Genomic DNA, 27,038 nt, shown 5'->3' with positions numbered 1-27,038 from the left:
AGCCTGGAAAGCGTAGCTTGTGTTGGCAAAATGCACCATTTAATTGCTGTGCTTATTGAAAACACTATTTGTCTCAGGGATCCCCCTGTTCACACACACATATGCACAAAGAGAGGGAGAGAGCTTGCTGAGCTGCTTGACTGTGAAGACATTTGGTTTCAAAAGCAGCATTGTGTGAAGGTCAGAAGTGTCTGTGGCATGGAGCTCTGTCGTTGTGACATTCTCTATTCAGTGAGAAAGGCCGACAGTCAGATCCTATTACATGGGCACCGGACTGGAGCAGGATGAAAAGAGTGTAATACTCTGTGTGTGTGTGTGTGTGTGTGTGTGTGTGTGTGTGTGTGTGTGTGTGTGTGTGTGTGTGTGTGTGTGTGTGTGTGTGTGTGTGTGTGTGTGTGTGTGTGTGTGTGTGTGTGTGTCTGTCTGTCTGTCTGTCTGTCTGTCTGTCTGTCTGTCTGTCTGTGTCCCACTAAGCATGATTTAGACAATGACGACTCCGATTTTCATCTTATTTTGACTGCTCCAGATAACAGATAAATGAGTCAGGCTTACATGTATCAATGTTTTGGTTTTTTTCTTTTAATTCTTTATACAATGTTTTTGAAAACAGGTCCCAACATGCCAACGTACAGTTCCCGCAATACAGTTCAATTACAAAAACAAAACAAAGTGAAAGTGGGACGTTTTAACAGTTTCTCTGACTTCGTGGTGTGCAGAAACAGCGAGCTCATCCGGACGCTGCCACGACTTCTCTGAATTTATACAACATTGGATTATGTTCAGATCAGCATTTCTGTATGTGCCCTTGACCACTGTGAAGAGAAACCAGACAGAGCTGTTTTGTTTTTACTTTAGTTGTGATATGCGAGGAAATGTTGAACCTAAAAAAGGTCACATATGAGAAAATTATCCAAAACTATTCCCATGGTTGAATCTATGAAGTTATAAATGAGAAAACACCTTTAGGATTGTCTTAACTAATATCACATTGTCCAGGAACGTGAGAATGATGCTTCGCCTGTGTTGCGTAATCAAACCACATGAAGGGCGGCGGGATTACAAAGAAATAACACATTCACTATGACCTCCCTTTATTTGCCTTTACTCCCCTCTCCAGGCTCCTTTCCACAAATCTATCATTACACTGTACTTTGTTGATAGTCACCTTCTGTTGGCAGCGTGTCAACTGTAAATATTTAAAAGGGACTGCCTCAGCCGTGGTTGCAGGAATGGCATGTGCATGAGACAGCTGACGAGCTCCACAGTATCGATCTCTGTCACGGAGTCAGAGTTACGCTTTCCTTTCCAGCATGAATTGATGTCACCATACGCTCAGCGCAAAGCGTTACTACTGACATATTTTCTCCAGGGGTTCTGATTAACTTGTTTAAGACTTGTCAAAGTCTCTTGTCATCGCCATGCCAGTGCTAAAATAACACACCAACTGGCAACAATTCAGATCTTGGATGTTTTTATGAGTTTCAGAGGAAAACTGGGCGTAGCTTTCTGTGGTGTTCGGTGAACCTGACTCACTGGGTCATCCTGCTCAGGTCCCTTCAGCCCGAAACCATAAAGTGAATGCAGAGTGAAGGCGGTTTTATCAAACAACCTTCGGGGCAGAGACCAGTGTTACCTGCTATTGACTAAAAGATTTATATAGCCAAACCGTTTTCAGGTTATCTATGACAAACAGATATCTATCTATAGTGGGTGGTTGTGGCCCAGGTGGTGGAGCGGGTTATACTCCTATCTCCTGTCCAACGGTTTGATTCCTGGCGTTTCCTGTATGTGTGTCAAAGTGTCCTGAGGTGAGACATTGGACTGTAACTTACACCTTGCATGGCGGTCGTCATAAGTTTGTGTGTGTGTGTGTGTGTGTGTGTGCGTGTGCGTGTGTGTGTGTGTGTGTGTGTGTGTGTGTGTGTGTGTGTGTGTGTGTGTGTGTGTGTGTGTACCTGAACATTGGTGTATATGACAGGGTGTAAATCGCTTTGAGACTAATAAAAAAAAATGAATGTAACTGGGCAGTTTATGGAAGTGTTCACACTTATGTCACGGTTTTCTAATGTGGGCCAAAGTTGAAAGAAAAAAAATTGCTTCCCAGTCACAATGAATTTCAATATGATCCTTGATATGAGGAGAATAAACAGCGAAGAACCAAATGAAATCAGTAGAGATACAAAATAAAAATAGAATAATCAACCAACACAACCAACACCAAACAACTAAGTTTTTGATGTCAGAGTTTACAACCCCGATTCGACTCACTTTTATTTCTTTGAATTGTCCTGGCAGCTTTCTCGCTTGACTCTATATTGCATCACATCACTCTCCCAAAGTGATGCAATGACTTTGACTCACTGCTTGTCTTGCATGTGCCACTAGAACCACTGGTTAAGGTTTATCAGGTGGCCTTTGCTACTATGAGTGATCCAGTTGTAAGGAATGTCAAATACTTCTGACATGCAGTACAGAGGCCGGAGGTGGACACATACTATAGAAACAATTTGGATAATCTATGGACTGCGCTGCTAAATATTTAGAGGAATGCTGCGCAACTCTGAAACTATTTCATGCTTGTGAACCACATTCATTAACACCCTGCTCATTGTCATTGTAAATACATGCGGATATCTTCTTCATACTTAGTCAAGGTGCTGCTGTGTGGGATCAAACTTCAATGAAGCCCGTACATGACCTTTACAAGCTCTCTGCATGGTTGTTGCTACCCCAGAGAGGCTGAGCACACAGAGGTGGGTGCGTGGCGATCAAAGGATTCTTTTTCATGTCAAACAAAGGCAATTAAAGGTGGCCCCTGACTGAAAGCTGCTGAAAACATTGAGGCGGCAGTGGAACATTCCCGCAGAGCAATGTGATATGTTTGTTGTTAAGACGCTTTGAAGTTACCTGAGTGCTGCTGCCTTGTCATGTGTTTGCTCAGGTTACTACAGCTGGTTCCGAAGGTCTCCCTTTGCCTGGTCAGGGGTGAAGAGACCGTGATAGCGTGGTCCGATTGCTAAACAGTGCAACCTTTGTCAGTCAGGCATCCTTTTATAAACCAACTTCCATTCAGGTCTTACCTGTAGCGGAAGAAGGTGGCCTCAGGCTACACTTAACATACTTCTCCTGCTGTCCCTCCTTCCTCTGCCGCGCCGCCACCACACCTCATCGATCACATACTTGTCTTTTCATGACTCAACCCGCAGTTTAAGTGAAACGTTGCTTGAGTGAGTGCAAGTCTGCCTGCGTGCATTCTGCAAGACATTAAAAAACATGAAGCGATCAGAAGCAGAAGCGATCAGAAACAGAAGCAGATTTATTGCCAGGTATACTGCCGCCTATTATTAGTTTTATTCCTTCCAGCACAATTAGTGACCGGAAACACCTGCGCTGGGCCATACAGCGGTGTGGTGGTTTGCACTCTCACCATGTGGCGAGACGGTAACGCCTTTGAGTTATGACTTGGGGTCTTTTCTGTGTGGGGTTTGCATGTTCTTAATGTGCGGGCATAGGTTTTTCTCTGGATACTTCAACACTGTCCAAAAACATGAATTTGAGGGCTCACTCGTTGGTAATTTGGCTCCAGCATCCCTGACTCTAAGCTAAATGAATCATTATAGAAGAAGAAGGGATGGATGGATGGATGGATGGATGGATGGATGGCTGGATGGATGGATGGATGGATGGATGGATGGATGGATGGATACTTAACGAGAGAGCAACGACACATGCCAGCAACTCAGTATAAATGCCCACTTATGTAGGATCTTCAGAAGTAAGCACTTATAAAGCCTTTTCAAAGATAAAAGACACATTGAGATTTGAAGAAAAGTATCCTTTTCCAGCGTTTCATGTCTATTATAATTTTTTTCTCCATGGTTATATCTTAAAACTGTCAGGTTTCATGCCTGTGACTTCACAGATCACAGACATGATCCAGGGTTGGTCTCCTCTTTGTGTCGGTGTTACGGCTGACGATGTATGTAGCAAATCTGAATAATTAAAAACAATAAGTTTTGTTTGCAATAATCTATATACTTTGCTGTAGTTTCGATAATGTCTCTACTTACACAGTACAATGATGAGTGTATGCAGTTTAAAATGTGAAAAAACCTTGGTGATCTGTTTATGTGGTGATATTACATTATACATATTACATTTTTTGGGTTCGTTTTTCAGATTATCTCATCTTATCATGTAAATGCAGATTGTCAAATACCATATTATTAATCTAGATTTGAAGACTCCTGACAGATATGTTCAATAGTAATGTTGCTTTGTAATGTTTGGCACACCCACAGGGCCTTGGCTGAAGAAGGAACATACTTAAGTGTGGCCCTCATAGGATTTTCTGCACATTCCTTTGAAACAAAGCCGAAGCTCATAAAGACAATCTTTAACGGGAAGTCCTGCTTATAAACCTTTAGACATGAAATGCCTCTGTTGCAGACAATGCCAGAAACAACCAGGACGTACGTTTTTGACTCCTACGATATGTGTAAAAATATGACACACAGCTGAAAAAGAAAGTTCCCAGTGGTTGTGCCCAAACCCGAGGGAATTACGCGAAAGTTCTGCCACCTCAGAAATGCCTCCCCATTGTGGTATTGTGAGCGTGTCTGAATGTTTTGTGTATATATTTTTACTTTTTGGGGGGGGGGGTTTTCATTTGAATGTCAGGACTTCAATACTCAAGCTCAAAAAATATTTTCGATGAGACCAGTGGACGACAACAAAAAGAACCCCCCCCTGCCCTTTCATCCTCACAACAATCACACTTCCTCACATCAGACACTTTGTTATTTCAGCTTCTCAGTGTTTGCGCAGGGCACACTGAAGATCCACTGTTGTACCAGTAGTTATTGAAGCCACATCCGCCTGAGTTACGCTCTGCTATTAACTCAGAACGTCTATAAATACGACAATGTTTTGCATTTCTGGCTGAAAATGCGTGTGCGTCCAATGCTGGAGGCCACCAGCATTTCCGTGGCATCACAGGAGCAGTGATGTCACGGGGGCCACCCTCTCCTGACGTCTCCTCTTTTGTCACTGCAGCCAGTTTCAAACCCCTCGCTTCTCTTTTTCCTCCTTGCCTTGTCGGTACTGTTTTGAGACAGCACGGGAACTGGTCAGGGAGGAATGCAGTGGCACAGCAGCATGACACAGCAGGAGCACCCACACACACACACACACACACATACAGACATAACAGATTAAGAAATTAAGTGTGTGTGTTTGTGTGTAGCAGTATTATACCAGTGGGGCCCAACCCACAAACTCATTCAGGTGTATTTGAGGATGAGGATGTGGTTTCAGGCCAAGGGTTACCATTGGGCCAGGGTTAAGGCCAGACACTCACATTTTGGTGGTCATGGTGAGGATTAAAGAAAGAATCTAAAAAATGTGTTACGTCAATGGGAAAGCCCCACAAAGGTAGTCTGTGTATGCGAGTGAGACATTTGTTAGGTGTGGGGCTTTTTGATGACAATATTCAGTTGTATGAAAGAGAAAATAGAAAGCACGTTAATAGTGCTTTCTATAATTGTATTAAAGGAAGTGTAAAGTCAGTGGCTCCGATAGAGCAAGGGAGATGGTAACCTGTGGTTATCACTTCATGTAGTAATTTTCGGAAGAATTAAAAGTCAGAGTCACACGTTTAATGGATGACCGAGGAAAGCGTTGGATATTCCTGTCTACATTTTTGAGTCTGTTTATGATTTTGTTTTGTGTTTTACAGTGACTCAGAATTGCTGCGTGAGAGCTGATTAAGAAGCAAAGCCAGAAGGCATTTTTAGTCTCTGTGCAAAAAAAAAAAAAAAGAAAAAGAAAAGAAAATGTCATGCCTGGTTGATTCCTGCAACCCGCCTGTTGCTCAGGACACATGATGTCCTACGTATGTGCGAGAGAGCAAGCAATGTGTCATATCGTGACATGGCACTGACCCGGCCACCACGTGTCTTGCACTGTATCATCTCGTCACACCAAGACGTTTAATCTGGACGTTTAAACTTACATTCGGTAACTTCACATTGTCATCTCATGATCCAGTGGTGAAACAAGTCACCTGTTACACTGCACGTTGTGTTCTTTCTGTGAAGGGAGAGAAGCCACAGTTGGCCTCCATTATCATTCTTTGCAGTCCACAAACTAATTTCAAAGACCATTGACTGGATTATTGGATTATTGATTTCACAGATTCTGAAAAAACAACAACATTTGGACAACTTTTGAACCTCATTTCACTTGTACATACATGGTTTTGCACATGTGGTCAGTCGCTGTGAGGATGACCTTTTTGAGGCCCTGACAATGATCAAAGTTCACAAAGCCTGCTTTAGGGTCATAAACGGAAACTGATTAACCAGAAATAAAGTCTTTATTTGGCTTCTCCCTCGGAGTTGCTTCAGTGGTTGGCAATACATGAGAAGCTATTCAGTGGTCCCGTTCACTAAAATGTTATCACTATCTGAATTCCAGAGATGATCAATTATTGTTGTGATCATGTAAACAGCATAATGCGATAAGATTGATCAGATAACCGCAATTATGTTATTGTGACATGACGTGCTGCAGCCCTTGTTTTATGTTTTTACAGGTTATTCATGACCCTTAAGGATCCGTGTGTTTCTGTTCCCTCGTGTTTTTTGTGTTTCATTGTTTATGGCTTTAATTTAGTTACTTATGTTTTTGTTTCATGCCTGCTTTATGTTGTATGGTTTTGCGACTACATGTTTTATGTATATTTATGGAAGTCTTTGTTATAGTTCATCTCTGCTTTTAAATTGTAAATCTGTAGCGTGTTTTCAAGTGTACTCTCTCTTATCTCTCATCTCTTGTGTCCCATGAATCCACCCTGGGGTGCTCCTCCTTTCTCTGTTTGCTCCTTCAGTGCATTCATGAGTGTCTCATGAAGTCCATCCTCCTGGTGTATATATGACCATTCAGTCTCTCCGGTACACTGACTTTTTTGTACATATAACCATTTCATTGATATTATCATCAGTTTACATATTTACTTGCAGGAACTAAAAATGAAGTAAATAAAAATGTTTTATTTGAGTGTTGTGAGAGGGTTTCCTCTGTAAAAGTGCCTTGACGTGACTCTGTTGTATTTGGTGCTATATAAATAAAATTGAATTGAATTATATTGAATTGAGGTTGCATTGACTTGATGTGGCTACGTCAACAAACAGGACCAGCTCATCGTGCAGTAGTGTTTATGAAAATTGGTCAGGAAATCCATTATAACAAACTTCTTTGGAGGTGTGCATGGATGTGTTGAAAGTTCAAACAAACCAAACTTAAAACAAAGATGCTGAAACAATAAACCAAACGTGAACTCGGTTGAACTCATAAATCAGTTTGGGTTTTTTTTTTTTTAAATGGGGAAATAGATTTCTATTTTTCCATGATGGTCCTATTTGTCTTCAAGCATCCTGGGATGGGTTTTCCTTGCCACAGTGTACAGGATGTACAAGGAATCCTGCAGGTGACAAGTCATGAAACAATGATGTCGGAAGAGTTACCTCATGAAGCTTGAGTAACACAGCAGTTTTAACTTCAGCTGCAGTCTGGAAAAAGAAAAGCCAGAAACCCAAGTGCAAAAAGAGAGCAGACAGGACACTGAAACAACAAGTAATAAACAACTCATGTAAAACATTTTCTCATTCACAGCATGCTGAAACACAAAGTACAATGTTCAGACATTAGTTTCTGTTCCTCCTCTTCTCTTGGTTCTTTCTTTTGTCTATTTTTGGGCCATTTAGAAATTTGTATTTTTAGTATGTTTGCCTTACTTCACTCTACTAACACCCACTTCTGAAGAAAGCCTCTGAAAATAACAGCACTGACAGATGGAAGAAAACCCAGCCATGTCGGTGAGAGACAGGGCACTGGAAAAAATATGGAAACAAAGAACGATCTTTATGTTTATGCTGGACGAGTCTTTTCTTAGGCGGGCACGTTCAGCAGTGTGTCCTCAGTGCGTGTGTGTGTGTGTGTGTGTGTGTGTGTGTGTGTGTGTGTGTGTGTGTGTGTGTGTGTGTGTGTGTGTGTGTGTGTGTGTGTGTGTGTGTGTGTGTGTGTGTGTGTGTGTGTGTGTGTCTGTGTCTGTGTGTGTGTGTGTGTGTGAGTGGATTTGTGCCCGTGTCTGTCTGTGTTTCCGTTTATGACTCTGCAGTAATCAGCCAGGAGGAAGAGTCTGTCCGAGTGCAGACAGCGTATCTCCCCCTTGCCTCGAGGTCCACCCGTTTTTACCCACAATAAACACAATACGAGCACAAAAACACACACATATACACGTACAACATCAATCGTGACGTTGCAGGGAACAATACACAGTGTTTGGATTACAAAAGTGTGAAAACTACCAGGAAGAGGTAAAAAAAATTAAAACCCTTTAACCCAGACAAATAGCCAAGAAAGACAACAGTACCACACTGTTTACTACCGCATAAAGATACACAATGGCCTTGACAGAAGAGTTATTTATAGTAACTGTTGAGCAAACACAAGATGAAGATAAGAGGTTGGAAAACTGTGTCTGAGAGGACAAAAATGGAGAAATGTGCACCGCAAGAGTCAGGGTGGGGTGAGACAAATGTCAGCAAAACAAAAATGAAAATCCCCTCCGGGCTTGAAGGCCAAGTTTTACTAAAAGCAGGTGACTCCAGTCACTAAAACACATTTGGAAGCTTACAGGTAAGTAGTTTGGATCTGAAAATGCATGATCATCATTTTGCATATTTTACACTTTAGACTTTACTGCTTTAAATGTTGCCTGAATGTTTTCTTTGATTCTTATGATGCGCATCCATTTATCTCATAACCCATCTATTGAATTTCAGGTTGTGGGGAGTTGGAGCCAACCACAGCTACATCAGGCAGAGCACCCCTCACCCTGTTGCTCATATTTCACAGAGCAAACAGACACACACACATTTTTCAGACTGTGGAAGGAAACCCACGCTTAAGGAAAACGTGCATATTCCACAAACAAAGGTGCTGACCATTGATTTCTTTTAATCTTAAGAAATGTTTCCACCTTCAAGACAGCGGTAGGGCTTAACACTCCACGGATATTGTTCACAGTCAGAGGATCGTGCATGCACTGGTTTTTAGATATTTCTGTTTAATTTCCATGAGATTTTAGTGCCACAATTGAGTCAGCAAAAACACCAACAATCAAGTTCACCGTTGTTGTTGTAGGATGACTTACAACTTGCACAATTGCATGTATAATACTCAATTGCAGATTAAAAACCCCCAAAAGCATCTTTACTTTGCAGAAAAGTGTCACTTTTTCACAGTCCATTATATACGTTGCGTATTAAAATACACAAAACAAAGAAAAGTTTAAAAAAAAGAAAAGCCTTGGCTATCCTGTTTGTTTTTTCTTCATTTCTGTTTTTTGCGCACATTGCAATATGATTTGACTCCTACAGTGAGTCATATACAGAGGTGATGACGGAAGAAAGAAAAAGAGCAGCACAAAAACAACATTATATTTAAGCATTCTCCACTGAAATGATAAGAGACAACAACTTTTGGAAACAGGGTGTGGCAGCTCCTGTAGATGACTGACGAACCTTGACCAGGAAAAGTGTAACTCATCCTCAGCGTCTAATGTAATGCTGCAGTGACACACAGACGCACACAACATTTCTTTCACCCTCACAAAAGAAACATCTGCAATCAATTACTCCCACCCACCCAGCTATACAATCCAATAATGACTCTAAAAAGCAACAGCAATTTTCTTTTTTATGATGTTGTTTTCCCTGCTTGGCATTACTTTCGGTAACTATAGTGATGGACAGCAACGGCCTGGCACTGGCCCGAAAGACTGGTGCTCAATCATGCGGTCACAGTACAGAAAATCTGCTCACTTGACAGCATGCTGGCTCACCCTCGCCGTTTTGCTATATAAGGTGTGACAGTGAGGTCCGAGAGGCACACTAACACACGGGAGAGACAAGAATGTCACCCTGGACACCGGCCAGTACCTACACACTTCAATCCAAGCAGGAACTGAAGGGAGTCCAGGGTAATGCAAGCCCTCTATAACAAAGACTTCTGATGTGGCGGTGTCACTTCCTGACTCCGTTTGATGTGGAGGCTGTGTTGGTGGATGAGGGGGCGAGGCGATACCCCACTGTGGTGGACGTAAGTCGGAAGACAGCAGGCAGGAAAGCGGGCCGCTAATGAGCACAGGAGCAGGAGGATGTTGTGGTCGGTCATACCGCGGCTGCCTGGTTTACCCAACTCCTCTTTTTCTCAGGCTTCTGCGGCGCTGAGACATAATTGCTCAGCAGCCTCTGACCCGAAGGTTGGGTCAGAGAAGAGAATAACAGCTGAGAGATATGGAGGGAGTGCCAGAGGAGGGACAGGACCCAGTGACAATAAATATGTCAGTGTTGAGTCTATAATAGAAGCCAGGAAACTCCCACCATCCCAAACACACCTGCATTTTCGAACAATCACACCACTGTCTCTGATAAAAAGAACTGTGTGTGTGTGTGTGTGTGTGTGTGTGTGTGTGTGTGTGTGTGTGTGTGTGTGTGTGTGTGTGTGTGTGTGTGTGTGTGTGTGTGTGTGTGTGTGTGTGTGTGTGTGTGTGTGTGTGTGTGTGTGTGTGTGTGTGTGTGTGTGTGTGTGTGTGTGTGTGTGTGAGAAAAATGAACTAACTGGAAACAGGTGGGGCGAATTCTTATGAAATTCCACAGGTGACCATTCTGAAATCTGCAAACACAAATACCCCCGACACACACACACACACACACACACACACACACACGCATTCACACACACACACACTCGTATTCTCACTTGACCTGGTTTCAAGTGTGACTTGGAAGCCAAAATCAGTTTGGCGATCTGAATCAGTGAATGTCATGAGTTTAAATCCCTGACACACAAGTCGACCTCCAAGATAAAAAAAACAAAACAAAAAACAAACAATAGTTGAATCTAATACAACATGTTGCTTCTAATGACTCATCTCCTTTTAAAACAGACAAAAGAGTAGATTGTACAGCGTTTGGACCAAAATGAATCAGTTTTCCATCACAAAATAAAATCTTCAAGCAAGCGCTTTTAATGTGGTTGCTCATGTTACACAGTGCTGAATAAGAATAGTGAAAAGCAAGAGAACAGCATTACACGGGAGTAGTCACTGAAATATGATATCAGTGGAAACAATAAATTCCAAAGAAGCACATCGATCATTCCCTGCTTGTTCATGTGTGTCTGTACATGTTAACAGACACAGTAGAAGACAGATAAACATCTCTGACAAACAGCTGCCAGTTTACATGTCTTTTGAAACAATAGTTGTACTAAGAAGTCCTCCCAAAAAAAACTGTTCATAATAAGTCTCTTGGAAATTCTTGTCTTGCACAAACTTTTTATCCTTGCATAATTTCCTCTTTCCAGGACTAATAACACACCACGTGCTGTGCCACAGTGCTTTGATTAAGATTCTAGGTATCTGTTCTTTACTTGAGCAATGATTTATCTATTTGTTGTTACTTAATGCACTTAACCATCGACTAATTATTTACATGTAACTTTTTGCAGAAGGTCTGTTACTTTAGTTGTGATTTTTGCTTTTTTGTTCATTATATAAACAGAAAAGATGTGTAAATGACTGTATATTGAAGAGAAGGAGGATTGAAGGCAGTTAAAAGACACCCATCGACAAGGAGAGCTTGTCTCAACAGGGCTGAACCAAAAAACCACTGACAATGAGGCAGCTTCAGAGGCAACACATTGACCATTCATGGCCTGAGTTCAAAAAAAAGCTTTTTATGTTTGAAGTTTTTGGCACAAAGAACAGAAACAGCTGCTTTCTAATAGCTACATTAAATTTTTATACTCTCAGGACCCCTCAGCACATGCACATGTTTTACTTTTTTGAAAAGTCGACTTTTCCCATTTTTAAGCGCACCGAAGTTTAAGCGCGCCAAAGTTAGCAGACATCTGTGCACGCTGCACCGCTGCTGTTGAATCATCACTTGGCCATGCTCTTCAAAATGCTCGCTCAGCCAAATGTGATTCAACTACTTTACAGTAATTGACTTTGCCCGTAAACCGTGGAGCCTGGTCTGTCACAAATACTGAACGACACATCGCCTGACAATCAACTGCTGCCGCTTGATGAGTCCACGATCTCTGCTTTTTGACTCAAGTCTCACTCTCAGTGACAATGTCGTCAGGGCTCCTACAAAAACAACCACTTTCTCCCACAGCGATGTGTCACATTCAAATGGGGGATTACTGTCTCCCCCCCCCCCCCGACAAAGCTTTGGTGCGAAGGCACATTCCCGAAATCCACGCCAGGGGAAGGGGCTCAGGGGAAGGAGAGATATTTTTCACACCGAGGCACAAAGCCGCAGAGCGTCGGACGCTGAGTGAGTCATGCCCGGGGAGGAAAAGGGGCTGAGTAATCACAATAATAAGCACCATCATCCTGCTGTCTCGACAGTCGCTACTACCCAGCACTCCTCACCCAATCAGTTCAGCAATACCAATCAGATCACTCTTCAGGATGAGACAATATCATTGTTGAATCAGCTGTGTCAGTATGTGTGTATGTGTGTGTGTGCTCAGCATGGTAATTGCAGTGCGTTACTGCTGTAATCGACGCCATCTCTCAACCCGTAATGGAACAGATTTCAGCGGGGCTTTTCACGTGGCTAAACTCCCAAAAGTGGCCCCGATATGGACTTGTGCAAAGCTGGCCTTCACGTGGGATGTGTTGATAAAGACAGAACGGTGTGGAGTCGGAGATTAGATGTGGTGTAATGGGAAGAGTTGAAAGCAAGATGTCATGCCTCCTTCTCCCATGTGTGTGCGTGTGTGCGTCTGTGTGTGTGCGCACGCTAGCAGAGGGAGGTCAGAGGCGCGTCTGCCACGAGCTCAGCTCTCGCTCGCTCTCTCTCTCTCCCCAGCCTCTCTCTCTCTCTGAGCGCCATCACCCATGACCTCATCCAAGGAAAAATCCCCCTCTCCAGCCTCTCTCTCCTCCCTCAGCTCTCCTTCAGTGGTGAAGCAGAGTTCTTCTGCATTCCTGCTCTCTGAACAGCTCCCACACTGTCTCGAGGCTGCGGCAGCAGAGAGGGAACACACAGGAACACAGTGGGTAGACGTTTAGACGGAGAAAGGCAGAAGGGAAAGTCTTGCTGAGGTCACGGACCCCTCTAATGGTCTGTGGGCCGCTTGGCTTCCTTGGGGGGGGGGGGGGGGGGGGGTTAAATTTGTCAGGGAGTCAGAGAGATGAATTCGTATGAATGAGGAAATTCAAAGGAAGGAAAATCACTTCGTCATTTATTTCAAACGTGTGTGTTCCTGGTTCCATCGGGCAGCCAGGCACCTCGCTGTCAATGAAAGGCCCATACATTCAAAGACTCACACACAAGCACGGCCAGTCTGTCACTCCAACACGTCGAGGTCGACTAAACAGGCAGAGTGATGCTTCCCACATAAACTCAATGTGAATCTTACCAACATTTTGTGGAGCATTATTTACTAATTACTAAACAATCAATGCAAACTGGTGAGCTCTGAAACAATGTATATACATGTTATATGTATGTCTTCAGCATGTGCACTCTGATATGGAATTACTACTTTGCATGAATACAGTTTCACAAAGCTGCAGGCCACAAAGTGTGGATCATTTTTTTTAAATGCTTTCATTGCCTTTGAGCCTCCCAGTGTGGTAGCAAAGATACACTTTTGCAAATTGGAGAACTACCTTGTTATTAACTAAACTAAACACTAACTAAATGGTTAGATTTAGTTGTTGGCATCATATAAGTTAACCAGGCATTGAGAGACTCCCAAATTAGACTTAGTTTTTCACTTCACATTGAACTTCTTCTGTTTCGAGATAAAACAAAAAATCCTTTGTGGAATATTTTTGAGATTGCTGAAGCGAAACTGTTACCTGTTGATTTGGCACGTTGCAGAAAGGTGATACCCAATCTATATTTATTAGATATAACAGCCGTGTATTGCAGTAAAGCTCATTTCATTAGTTTTATTTGTTACTTTTACTGAAAACGATGGTGTTCCAAAACTGTGTATGTAGTTAAAAATGTTGATTTATTCTATCCTGCTTTTAAACTTCTTTATGAGGATCCCTGTTTCAAAAATCACAGAGTAGGTGGCATGCTGGGAAAAGCTGCTTCTTCCGATTTGATCATTTCCTCCTTTCTTACAGGCATGCAATCCTCCAAATAACTCACGCACACACACACACCTCAGTTTAATGTTTCCTCTGAGATTCTTTGGTTAAGAAGTTTTCTTCTTGAATGGGTTATGAGTAACACTCGTCAAACACTCAATTAACTTGATCCACTGAGATTGGGTGCCAATGTGCACAAGGAATTCTCGCTCCGAGCTCAGGTTGAAAGTTGTACAAAAGTAGATGAGTTTAGAAAAATGCTGACTTATATTCACTTCTCAACAAAGAGTTGGACAGTGAGGGAGCCGTGAGTTGTCCGACACACTGGAGCTTATGAGATTCATCTCAAACTGAATGACTGCTGTGATTTTGTTGAGCTATCCATTCATAGTTTCGTGATTCTGTCTGACACACAGCAGGACAGATTGGAAAGCTTGTTCTGGTTTTGGTGATTTGTTGGAAAGAGGGGAAACATTCCTGCTTTGATGTAAATCAAACACACACGGATTAGGCATGCAGAGGTATTTCCCCACGAGAGGAAAAAAAAATTAAAAATTTTTGTTGTCCTACAGATCCTTCAAGATCAATCTGTAACAGAAGATATTGCCTAAAGTGTTTGGCTTTGAGCTAAGTTGTGGCAGTGGGGGAGCGAGGTGTATTTGAGTTTCAACAGCAGCTGACCACAAAGGAAACACAGAGGAGCAGAATGACTGTTGCCCACTCCTTGCGGTAAGCAGGGCCTGCTGCCGTCCCCTCTGACATCCGTCTACCCCTCCTTTGTCTTGAGCTGCGGTGTTAGCCAGCTCAACGCACCAGCACGTGCTGGGTTGATCCTCTAAAACCACCATTAGGTTGCCTGTCTTGTGCAAACACACACATGCTTGCAGGGCGGATATGGGAGGAGGTTTTTTTTTTTCTTCTTTCTTTTCTTCTTTTCTTTTCTTCTTTAGTGAACCACGCCGTATACTGTAAGTGGCAGAGAAAACAGATGAGTCAACCATGCAGTCACCCAGTCTTCCTGTCTGTTTGCTGGCATGCCGTTGTTTGTGCAAGTTATTTTGTTCAGTGTATGCACATGTGTATGTGTTCGCTGGAAGGAGACAGGAAGCTGGAAAACCTGCTGCTTTTCTCTTCACTTCTCTTCTTTCCTTTTTTTTTTCTCCTGTTGACTTCTCAAATCTACCCCCCCCCCCTCCCCTCCTTCTCTGTCCTATACTCTCTTCTCGTCTTACCCAGTAAGTAACGTGATGCCCCCATCAGCCTCCTTGGGGCCTAAATAGACTTCGGTGAGAATTTAATAGTGTGACCATGATACATAACAAGTGTCAGCAGGGTGACATCAGCAGCAGGGAATCTGCTGGTATCCTGGCCCAGCTTCTGATGGCATCATGAGCAAGAGCCAAGGGGAGAGGAGCTGCTTTTTCAACACTACTAATGCTGAAGGGAATCTGCAAAGGCTTGAACACGACCCATTACTGGATGCAGAGCAAAACGTCAACTGCTCAATATACTTTCCACACACTGCGTTGAAACAGTTCAGATTTGTCCGATGAACAACTAAAGCGATCGCTTGGCATTTTTGTGGCGACCACTCAGTGCTATTCTGTTTATTCTGTGTCTGCCATTGTCCCACAGGATTACAAGTGTGCGCCCACACACAGTGAGCAATGCATATACATATGAGACAACATTACATCTCAATTTAGACTTTCCCCGAGTGTTTTTGAGAGGAATTCTGGGAATGGTATTTGCGAACTGCCGTTCGCAGCAGTAACCGCAGGTCTTTCCAAGGCAGCAATGACTCTGTGCTACAACATCTCATTTTTGTTCAGTCACATTTTTCTTCTTCGATGTTTCTGCCATAAAGAAATGCTGCGGTCATGTCACGATTTGGATCAGAATGGAATAAGCTGACAAACTTGTCACAGATTTCCCTACTTGTCCTCCTCTGCACTCTATCAATTACCCTGATTGCCTTGGATTGTTTCAGATCATGCGTTATTGCCTCCCCACTCCCAATGTGTATGAAAGTGCCATCAGCAAATGAGTTCATGTCAGTTTGTGTGTTTGGCTGAGCATCTCTTGATGCTCTTCAGTAAAATCTAAATCATTTTTGTGGTTGGTTGTTGGCCCTCCACTCAACCCAGTAGTATAATAACACTGCTTTGTTGCTAATGGACCTCATTGCTTCTGCTATCAATGTGAATATACCTCATAATGCACCTCATGCTAATATGCACCTCATACATTATTCACTACTCCATTTGTACTAGTGTTATGTCTGCATCAAATGCAATGCGTACAGCTATTTATTTATTCAAATAAGTCCTCTCAGACCTCTATCCTGCCATAATGCAAACACTTTTCATCTTAGTCATGCTTTATGGTTTCAATGATTCAGCTAAAACTGACAATTTCATTCCATTGCTCAAGTTTTTATTGGATGTACAGTTTGTTAAGCATTTTCCTTACTGCCAATATGTATTTAGTTTGTTATTTGCCCTAGTTTCATTCTCATGTCATTCCTTTTTCTATAGCCCAGCCTTGTGTTATTTAGTTTTTACTCTACATTGTGAATTGTCTTTTGCTGACAAATATAGCATTTTGAATTTGAATGGACTCTACTGTCTGCCACTTGGGTCCCTTTAACCCTGTAACATCCTGATCATAAATAGCACAATAAGCTTACTTTAACTTCAGAGGAACGGTTTTATTTTTGGTACGTATGTTTTGGGTGGCTACTTCTCCAGTAATTAATCAGATGTGAAGACATACCAGCTCACTCCTGGTGTTATCTCAGCTGTGACATATTTCCTTTTTTTAAAGTTCCCTTCGAGCTCTTGGTTGCAGTTGTAAGAAGAAAAGGTTTGTCACAAGACGAAGTAGCTCAGCTTGATGATGTAGTGGAGAAAATAGGCATGAGGCAAGAATGACTAGCTTTTCATTTAACAAATGGAGGGTGTTGGTCATGGAGTCAATATTTTCCACATTATTCAAAAATGAACTCTCAATATATCATATTGCTCCATTTCAGTGCCACTCTGGCTGCATGAACATGTGTGTGTGTGTGTGTGTGTGTGTGTGTGTGTGTGTGTGTGTGTGTGTGTGTGTGTGTGTGTGTGTGTGTGTGTGTGTGTGTGTGTGTGTGTGTGTGTGTGTGTGTGTGTGTGTGTGTGTGTGTGTTTGTGACATGTTAATGTTGCATGGGGAATCATGTTCTAGCTTTCAGGATAATAAAAAAAAAAAAAAAAGGAGGAGACGGATTGGGAGCCAGGAAGAGGATGAGGAAACGGAGGAGAGGATGGGGATGCATGGCCGACGGGAATGAATAAAGACGTCTTGCTCACAGGAACTGACGTGGCCAGTGAAGGAAAAGTGAGAGCCATGACAGACAGTGATACAGCGACTCTGATAGACTAATCTTTTTTATCCACTGCTGGGCAAAGACAAGTCAGCACCTCCTCATCTTGACCTATTCTCCATCCTTCTCTTCTCACCTCCATGTCTCCCCCTCTCATGTTACACTTTCAACCTTTATCTCTCGCTCCCTCTCTTCATTGCGGTCATCATCCCCCCCCCCCCCCCCCCGGCGGCCTGCACTGTGTAAATGGGGCGACACAGACTGCGTATGACACTGATCCATCACAGCTTCTTGTTGTCATGCGACAATGTCTTCATCCCTGTCATCACTTCATGAATCTGGCCTGAGTGGCACTCTCACATCGGTCTGCTTTGCTGGAGCAGCTGCGGTTAGCAGTTTGTGTTTGCATCATGCAAGCACACGTGCACACATGCAACTTTTCATTTGCTTCATCACAGAAATGTACACATCCTCTGAAAAGTGTTGATTTAGAACCTGAACCAGAGGTAAAATGAATTAAAACACCTTAAACAGATCATGACACACAAACACTGATTAATATCAGGTGATAATGACTTCCTGTTGATGATATCCGGTAAGAGATTGATTAAATTTCCAACTGTTGGCGTGCGCACTTCCATATTAGTGTGGAAACCACCCATTGTTGTGTCTCAGCAGGGCAGGAAGCACCTTTCACAACAGTCTCAACCTCCATACTCTTATTCAGTCCAAGGCAGCTGCGATTGCAAACCATTATAGAAAGAAAGCTTTTCGGTGTGGCTTGACATTTAAGATTATAATTAGTGACTCTAAGCTGCCCCGAGGTGCGAGGACTGGTGAGCTGACGTTAGCTCCTGAGCCTGGATCAATTAATATTTGAATAAATGTGTTCAGTTGGTACGTGTTTGCTCTTGCAACCCTCAAATTAAGAGATTCTATTTTATCTACGAGTTCAATGCAAAGTAAAGTCAGAAATCCTTCTGTGTTTAAGAACCACTTTATTGCAGGCACACCTCAAAGCAAAACAGCAACCTCCAAAAAAAGGATCAGAAACAATAGCCCTCCTGGTATTTCCCATAGTTTTCTGGCGCACAATGAATGTTGCCTCCTTGAGTGAATTTTGGCCAAACTGAGAGGAAATACCTTCTGAGCTGTGGAAATATTCCCTTTGCATCTTTCTAGGAACACTGACAAACACACAGAAGACTTTGACAGGCCAGACTTTGTGACTCGGAGCAGTTCTGTTACAGGCCCTACAAGGAAAATTCAGGAGCGGTGCAGGGTTGATGCTTGGTGATGGGCCACCATGCTGGACATTATTTCCTGGCTGTGGGCCACTACCGGGCTGCCGAGGAACAGAACGCAGCAAACTCCCTTCTCTTTCTGTGTTCACGCTCTTTGGTGGCCATCAGCCCCGGGAATAGCAGCTATGTGAGCATGACTGCACGGCACTATTTCTGTGTGCCGTGCGACTTGACATTGGGAGGCCAGGATTAGGTGGCTCCACTACTGTAAACGAAATGCTGCTGTCTCACACACACACACACACACACACACACACACACACACACACACACACACACACACACACACACACACACACACACACACACACACACACACACACACACACACACACACACACACACACACACACGAGTGTGTCGATACGCGCACATACACACCACACTGCAAAATGAGGATCTTGTGACCAAAAAAAACCCAAATAACCTGATAATGTCACTTTCATTTGAGAAACAATAGTTGTCAGCACCAACTTTCCCCTGAAAAACCGCAGAATGTCAGAAGCTGAAGAAGTGTCTGTTTTTCAGTTTCTCAACAAATGGTATGAGGAAAGTTACATCCGGAATCGGGGTCCACACCCTTGTGTCTCAGCTCAACATCTGCCTCTAACCATCTCCTTGTGCAAGTCGTTCAGTATTTTGTTTGTTCAATATATATAGAAATTATGAGAAACAGGCAGAGCCGAAAGCGAACACATAGCAAACATGTATGTTTTGCTGTGAATCTTTTGCCTGTAACGGTTTGGTTAACCCTGCAACCCACACAGAGTGAGCACTGAGGCATTATCTGACCACACACACACACACACACACACACACACACACACACACACACACACACACACACACACACACGCAGTCCCGGTGTAACAACATCCGTGTAGGAGGTGACTTCAAGGGGTGACTAACGTTTGGCTGGGTCTCAACCTGCCTTTGAGTCCAGCTGGGTCTTTTGACTGTCCTCACCTCCATTAAGTCTGTGTGCGGCACACATATAACAGCATTGTTGCATCCCAGTACTTTGCTGTATGTGGTCTCTCTGAACCCTGCGGCATTCAGGCCCGGCCGAGGTCTCAGATGTTATACTTGGTCGTGCGTCTTTGAACATGACATCTGTTGGCTGTGTGAGTAATGCTGCGTGGTGCTGTGGTGTGATGTGCTGTGGCTGAACATCAGGTGTTTTCTGGCTTACGCTATGCCTCACATCTGTTCCACACACACACACACAGACACACACACAGCTGTAAGTGAGTCCTGACTGTACTCGTTATGCCGTATGACTGATCTGTCAGTGAGGTTGATGAAGGGGTTGTTAGCACATTGAGCAAATAATGTCTTCATTTTCCATGTGAAGCACTCATTTCTTAATCTGTGACTAAACAATTAAGCACCTGTATCCATGGAACTGTGTGTGGCCAGCCCAGGTAATCAGAGAATTAAACCTAATGGGCTGATTTCATGTCTAAAAATATTTGCCTTTTGAGTTGTGTACATAATGGAGCTAATAGCCAGGATACAGGTGCTTTGGTTAGAAGCAGTGGCTCACACGTCAGAGTCGGGGGAGGAAATCAAAATATTATGTTTGCTATAATTGCAGATCCTGAATCGACCAGAAGAACACACTGGCATTATCATTATCCAAACAAGCATTGATGCGTGGTTTGACTCAGGAAGCAAGGAGCAAAAATTAATGTGTGCTGTGCTTAGCTTATCTTTCTGATTCAATGTGTAAAACGTTATAATAATAACATGCAAGGGCTGAAGAGTGGTTTAGTGGATAGCAGGATCCATGGTTTGAGTCCAGTGTGTGTGTGTGTGTGTGTGTGTGTGTGTGTGTGTGTGTGTGTGTGTGTGTGTGTGTGTGTGTGTGTGTGTGTGTGTGTGTGTGTGTGTGTGTGTGTGTGTGTGTGTGTGTGTGTCTGCCTTCACCTACAGTCAGCTGAGGACACAAGTATAGAAAAAGGATAGAATGAAATGCAACAATGGAGAAACTGCAAGAGTCCAAAATTATGATGATCTGTTTTTATTTTTGCTCTGAATAAAATCACAAATAAAAATCACTTCAAAACTGCAGGGCAGGATTTGAAAGGGTTGAACACTTGAATTCACATTATGTTCCATGACAGCTTAACAGTTTCTCCCCTAATGATGGTAAGACATGACAATATGACATATGTATACCCAATTCCTGCTACAGTGCATTTGATAATAAACATCCTGTAAAAAAAAAAAAAAAGGCTTATTTTTGCAGAAATGCTAAGAGCATAGGTTTTTGCCCCATGTAGAATTAGCCAGTGCACTGCATTGTAATGGGATGTGTTGATCTGTCACTAGAAAACTGAGGCACAGCCAGCGTGAAGCCTAACATGGCCAAAATCTCCCCGAACCTGCAGGATAAAGCCGGGTGGGACCAGTGAAGCAGCAGAGCTCATCCCTTCACCATTAACTAATACTGACGTGCCTTTGAGCAAGGCTGTGAACCCACTACTTGCTAAGCGGGAGCCAATAAGTGGCAGGCAGATCCAACTGGCTAGACTGGGCAGCCGCCAGCTGTGAACATTTATAACTGTGTGATCATGAGAAGGGTGTTAAAAAGCATCACTTTCATTTTAACTACCCTGAACAATTCTCAAAGAAAATCATGTCGATCCAACAATCAATGTATTCATCGCAGTGCTATTGATCATTGTCTGAGTGCCAAAATTAAAGTCAAGAATTTCCATATCGATGTATTACAGTTCTTTGCAGAAAGTACTTAATGACTCAAGGAGCTCCTGCATTTTTTGCTTTTCCATATTATAAATAAATATCATCCAATGAGAAATATAAAAACAACTGTAACATTATTTTTTTTTAAAAACTGCTGAAGGTGGTTAAAAATCTCCATAAATACAGTTAGCTTAAATAAATAAATTAAAATTATAAATATAGTGTTGACTGTACACACAAATAAACAAACAAACAAGGAAAGGACAGCAAATGGTGGCCTTGTGCAGGAAAATATAAAATGCTGTCTGTTGAGAGAGAAAGAGAAAAAAAAAATCCAGATTGAGCTCTCAATTGAAACATTTCAGTTCAGTTTGAATCTTTTCTTTTCACACAGTCAAGAAGTAGCACAGAGTCCAGACACGTTTCCCTCCTCCTCCTCCTCCTCTTCTCTCTCTTTCTCTCTTGTGCTCATCACATCTGCAGTCCTTTATCTGAGCCAATCGGTATTCCAGTTCCAGAGAGGCCGTCCTCTTCTGAGGCCATCAGGAATACGTTCAGCTGCCCATTCTCTGTCTGAACGTCTGGCAGAACGTGGAGCGGACACTCTTTGTTCCCTTCTTCACGTACGTTCATTCTTCCTCCGGGACCTCCTGTTGCGGTTCACTTCTCTTTTTCTATTTTGAGGTAGAATTTCTGCGTCTTAGCCTGGCCGTGGGGGAAAAAAATTACAGAAGTAATGAGTACAGTGCCACTTCTTTCATGCACAGAGGAACACAGATATTGGTCAGTGTGTGCGTGTATGTATGTATGTATGTATGTGTGTATGTATGTATGTGTGTGTGTGTGTGTGTGTGTGTGTGTTTGCAGCCCTGCATCTAGCTACTCACCTCTCTTTGTCTCCTCAGTGGTTGGATGCTAACCCTAGTTTGACCTTCTCCTCATTTTCTACATCATACGCTCCCCGCTTGTGAAACCTGTAATAAACGAGAGAAAAGGAGCTTGTTGAGACTCTTTCCTGCGACTGTCTATGCTTACAATGTGAGTGTGTATTGTTGTCAATGTGCAGTTTGTTTTAGTTTTTTTTGCCGTCTGTTGCCGGTTTAACTCACCTGAGCATTAGTAACAAGCCAATGATGGTGAGGCAGATGGACGACAGCACCACCGCCACCACGGCCAGAGCGGTGGTCCGGCTGTAGGCCTCGGGGGATTGCACGGGCAGCGTGATGAACTGGCACCGATCACCGGAGTAATTCGGGTGGCATCTGTACAGAGCACGGGGAGGGAAACCGGGTTGAGTAATAATCTGGATTGTGGTGTCGGTGATGCGTGGGTGGATGTCGAGCAGATACTTACACACAGGAAGGGGCGTGGATGTCCCTCAAGTACTGGCAGGTGCCGTGGATGCAGAAATCCTTGTACTTCTTCAGGCAAGGGTTCCTCTTCTTTCCCTTGCCTTTCCCCTTCTTTCTTCCCTTTCCTCTCCTTCTCTTTCCCTCCTCAGCCTCCAGGATGGCAGACGGGTCTTTGGGTTTGCTTGACATGGAAACTAAATCAGAAAAACACAACAACAAGCATGAATTACACTTTATTCTTTCAAGAGAAAAACACGGCAACGTTAATTCAATTTTCAAGAAAATGCCAGAGTGGCTGCTCCCTCACCTCTTGGCACTTCATAGTCTCCAGACAAGCCATCCTCATAATCCTCATCGTAGTAATAATATTCATCCTCCTCCTCCTCGCCGTACTCCGCTGTTGTTGCACCCACGCTCCCGCTCTCCTCCACTGCCCTCCTGCCCGCAGTCGTGTCCAACAAGTTGATAACGGACGTGTGCTGCTGCCTGTCGCTCTCATACCTGTCGACCGCAGCGCCACTCACCAGTCTGGACGCCACTGGAGGAGGAAGAAAAGGAATAAACAATGTTGTAACATCTGCATGTAGTTTTGTGGTCGCGCAGCACAGATCTTGAGAGCAAACAGGCAGAAAATCTTCCAGTATGTGACACTCAGGTTAGTGTGCCAAGGTGGGCGGACCTCTGGAGGCAAGTTGAAACATGTTGAGCACAAGGAAGCTTCAGGAGGGATTTTGGGAAGGAGTTTAGGGATTGCACTACTGCTTCCTGTCAGGAGATGCATCTGCTCTATAGTAAGCATGATTACAGGTCCACAGAGGACTTGTTAAGAAGAGTGGAAAACAGCCAAAAGCTGTGATCGAACTACAGGAAAGCAAGTGAAGAGGAAGATATATGAGGGGGCTGTCATAGACCCACTGTGTCTCACACACTCACTAAATGCATGGACAGACAGTTAGCTAATGTCAGGCAAGAATATGGGTTAAAAATAAATGTATCCAGTTACATAAAGCATGCTCTAAAATAAAGAGATGACCCCATTAGTGTCTCAGATAGCCTGGCATCATGAAAACAGTTTGCTAAAATGCACAGGACACATTACAGCCATGGCATACATTTAGAGGTTTACAAAGATGAAACGGTGCTGCACAGGTTTAAAAGAAAATCTAACAAAGAACACAAGTATCCCCAAAGAAACAAACAAAGCAAAACCACAATCATTCATTTCTCATGAAACGTACCCAAGGCGTGAACCATCAGGAGCGCAACGGGGAAAAATCTCATGATGACAAAATTCCCAGTGACTTTCAAGAGGTGGAAAAAAGTTATTTCAAACTATCTACGATAGGTTATTCCGTCCCACTTGTTCCGTTTTTAATCCTTTTCTCTTCGCTTTTTCTTTCTTTTTTTTTTTTTTTTTTTAATTTAGTGGATATAATCCGCGTGTTTGCGACCTCTCGGCGGTTCCCTGGTGCCACTGCCTGCGTGGAGCGAAAAGAGCGTCCGTTCAGAGGAGCGCTGGTATTTAAAGACGCGCGCGCGCGCACCGCGCCTTGCGCACAACGCACCACGCCTACCTACGTGAAGCTGGCCCCCCACCCCTCGCGAAAATCTGTGAAAATAATTCCAATCGTTTGTGCTGCGTTAGTTCTGGTTTGTGCCTAAAACATATCGTTTGTTCTGCTTTTGTTTTTTAGTTATTAAACAATATTTTAATGATCAATCAAAGCTCACGCAGCCCCCCCCTCCCCCGTCAATGTCCAAATTGAACAAAAATGCTATCAATCGTCAGTACTGTGTTAGTGCTTTGAGAAATATTGCTTGTGCTGCCTTCGTTTTTTAAGATGTTGAATAAATATTAGAAAGAGCATTCATACGTGCGCGCGCCCGGGCACGAGGCGGAAGGCGCGCGCACCGTGAAGCAGCAACAGAGCAATTTCCAAGTTCACAGCTCCCCCACTTTGTCCAAATTGAACAAAAATGGTCTCAATCATTAGTGCTGCGTTTTGCTGGTTTGTGCTTAAAGAATTATCGCTTGTGCCGCTTTCGTTTTTAAGATATTAAACAATATTTGAAGGTCAATCTAAGTTCATGCCAGTGAAGTGCAGTGAGGTTGATGGCTGGTGAGGCACTACAGATTTACGTAAGAACTGAAAATACTATAGAGCATCTTATTTCACTATTCACCCAACAGCATGCAACATGTCCCATCAGCATTCCTCTTTCAATTACACTTACACCAAGACAAACATATACACAGGAACATATTTGTCCAACAGTTCCTTTTATAGAAATGGATAGAGCACCCTTCTCGTGTCCAAGCAATTCATATTTACTGTGAACAAATTAAAGTATAGAGATGTGTGCAGCACAAATTTAATTTTGACCTTTAAGGTCATTTTGAGCTTTGGTTTGCAACCAAACCATTTCCTCACGTAAAACACATCCCCAACAGACAATTTAGAGCCAGATGCACATTTCTGAACATATTTTAATGAACGTAATTTTTGCATTTTTTTCCCAACATGTACAAATAATGTAAACATACTAAAAGGTAAATGACACTGTGGTGAAGTGACTCTTGCAACATAAAAACTAAACTGCATCTGGCTTTTGAGCAAGCTTTCACATCAACAGTGAAACGTGAAAAGGTTGTCGTATGGTGAGGGAGGCCTGGCAGCTCAGGTCCATCAGGTATTATTTCAGAACAAAGGACGCCCCCCAGTGGACAGAAATGGACAATAAGCTCTTAAACCCCTCATCACCTCTGTATATTTTCTCTGACTCAGAAGCTAACTTACTTCACAAAACTAGGAATCCAATTGTTAAGAACATGGATCAAGTGTGGTAGAATGGCAAAAGGTTCATGAAAGAACCAGTTACTCTGTCACAGCTGAGCCCGATATGGACAAACCAAGAATTTAAACCAGGCAGAGCAGATGCAGTGTTTAGATAATTGGCATTAAATGGTTTGGGGGGAAATTCAGGATTTAAATGCTGCAGGTTCAGATGATATGTCATTTGAAATGCCTCACCATAAAAGACAACACAAGAAGAACATGTAGCATAATTATGAACTTTAGAAACTGCATTAGGAAAAAACAAAGCAATTTTTTAAAACCACTTAAATCTAAATTAGAGGCAAAGTAACTATTTCTTAACATTTCTTCAGGTACATTTCAATGCGTACTGCCCCTGTACAATTTACAATGAAAGTATTATAAAACATGATTCACTCTTCTATGTGGGAAAACACCAAATTAATTCCAAAGTTAGTCAGAAATCCAATTGGTCAATATATACATGTATAGTTCAATTAGCTGTGTTTTCTGTTTTACAGAGGGGACTTATAAAACTAACGTCGTATTATTTTATTTTATTAATAGTTTGTACACTGATAGCTAAATTGAAATTGTGCCGGTGGGAGAATCAGATGATAAAACATTTTTTTTAAAACCCAGGCCATTTTCCCTCCCATGTGCACAATTTGCTGAAAAACTCTGCGTACTCGGCACTGAGTTTGCCTGGCGATTTTTGATGTCCAGAAACGTAGGTTTGAACTCAGCAGTGCATTTGCAGTTAACGTGAAAAACACACCAACCAACCTCCAAATGGAGCTGATTTGACTCCAGTTTAGTGACACGCTGAAGTCAAAGTATGATGCGGTGTGCGCTGCACAATTTCCACATTTCATTCCTGACACGATGCCTCAGTTCAGCACCCGAGCTGCGCAGATGCTCTCCATGTCCGGCAGCATTAATCTATGTCAGCAGCTATTCTCTTTGATGAAGATGATGAAAACATCTCAACAGGAGACATCTGACTGATGAATACCTTCGCCCGATCCTCAAGATTTCCTCAGCTCAGGGCCTGAGCCCAAACATTGAGGAACTTGCATCCAAAAGGAGATTCCAGGTGGAGGTGAGGACCCACGGAGATTATGGCTGGTGGATTGGTGACGTTCTCCTCTGGGTGTCGGTCAGGACACAAATGACGCTGTTGATTCTTGTATTATTTCTTCCTTTGTTACGGGGAATGCCGGGGTAGTACAGGCAGTCTTCAGTGGGTGTATGGTGGGTGTGAGTCTGTCTTTGGGTACGTGTGTGTATGTGGTCCTACAACAACAA

At 43.0% G+C, this 27,038-nt stretch overlaps 2 protein-coding genes across 3 annotated transcripts in view; one reads left to right on the top strand and one right to left on the bottom strand.

Annotated features, from left to right (window-relative positions):
• The window catches only part of septin8b (septin 8b), a gene marked incomplete at its 3' end in the record, with an annotated part of 51,776 nt that overhangs the window by 12,119 nt on the left and 12,619 nt on the right, over window positions 1-27,038 (top strand). The gene's annotated exons all lie outside the window — the stretch shown is intronic.
• hbegfa (heparin-binding EGF-like growth factor a) lies at window positions 20,870-24,395 on the bottom strand. 2 transcript variants are annotated; one of them, XM_080501868.1, is made up of 6 exons: window positions 24,153-24,395; window positions 23,222-23,452; window positions 22,916-23,108; window positions 22,672-22,824; window positions 22,450-22,536; window positions 20,870-22,267 (listed from the first exon to the last, which is right to left on the bottom strand). In XM_080501868.1, the coding sequence occupies exons 1-5, from the start codon at window positions 24,193-24,195 to the stop codon at window positions 22,464-22,466; spliced, it is 693 nt and encodes a 230-aa protein (XP_080357994.1). In that variant the 5' UTR covers window positions 24,196-24,395; the 3' UTR covers window positions 20,870-22,267; window positions 22,450-22,463. The 2 variants fall into 2 exon arrangements, with proteins under 2 accessions (XP_080357994.1, XP_080357995.1); XM_080501869.1 differs by lacking the exon at window positions 22,450-22,536.

The sequence above is a fragment of the Blennius ocellaris genome (genome assembly GCF_963422515.1).
Source record: "Blennius ocellaris genome assembly, chromosome: 9".
Classification (NCBI taxonomy): domain Eukaryota; kingdom Metazoa; phylum Chordata; class Actinopteri; order Blenniiformes; family Blenniidae; genus Blennius; species Blennius ocellaris.
This window is presented reverse-complemented; position numbering and strand designations above follow the sequence as displayed.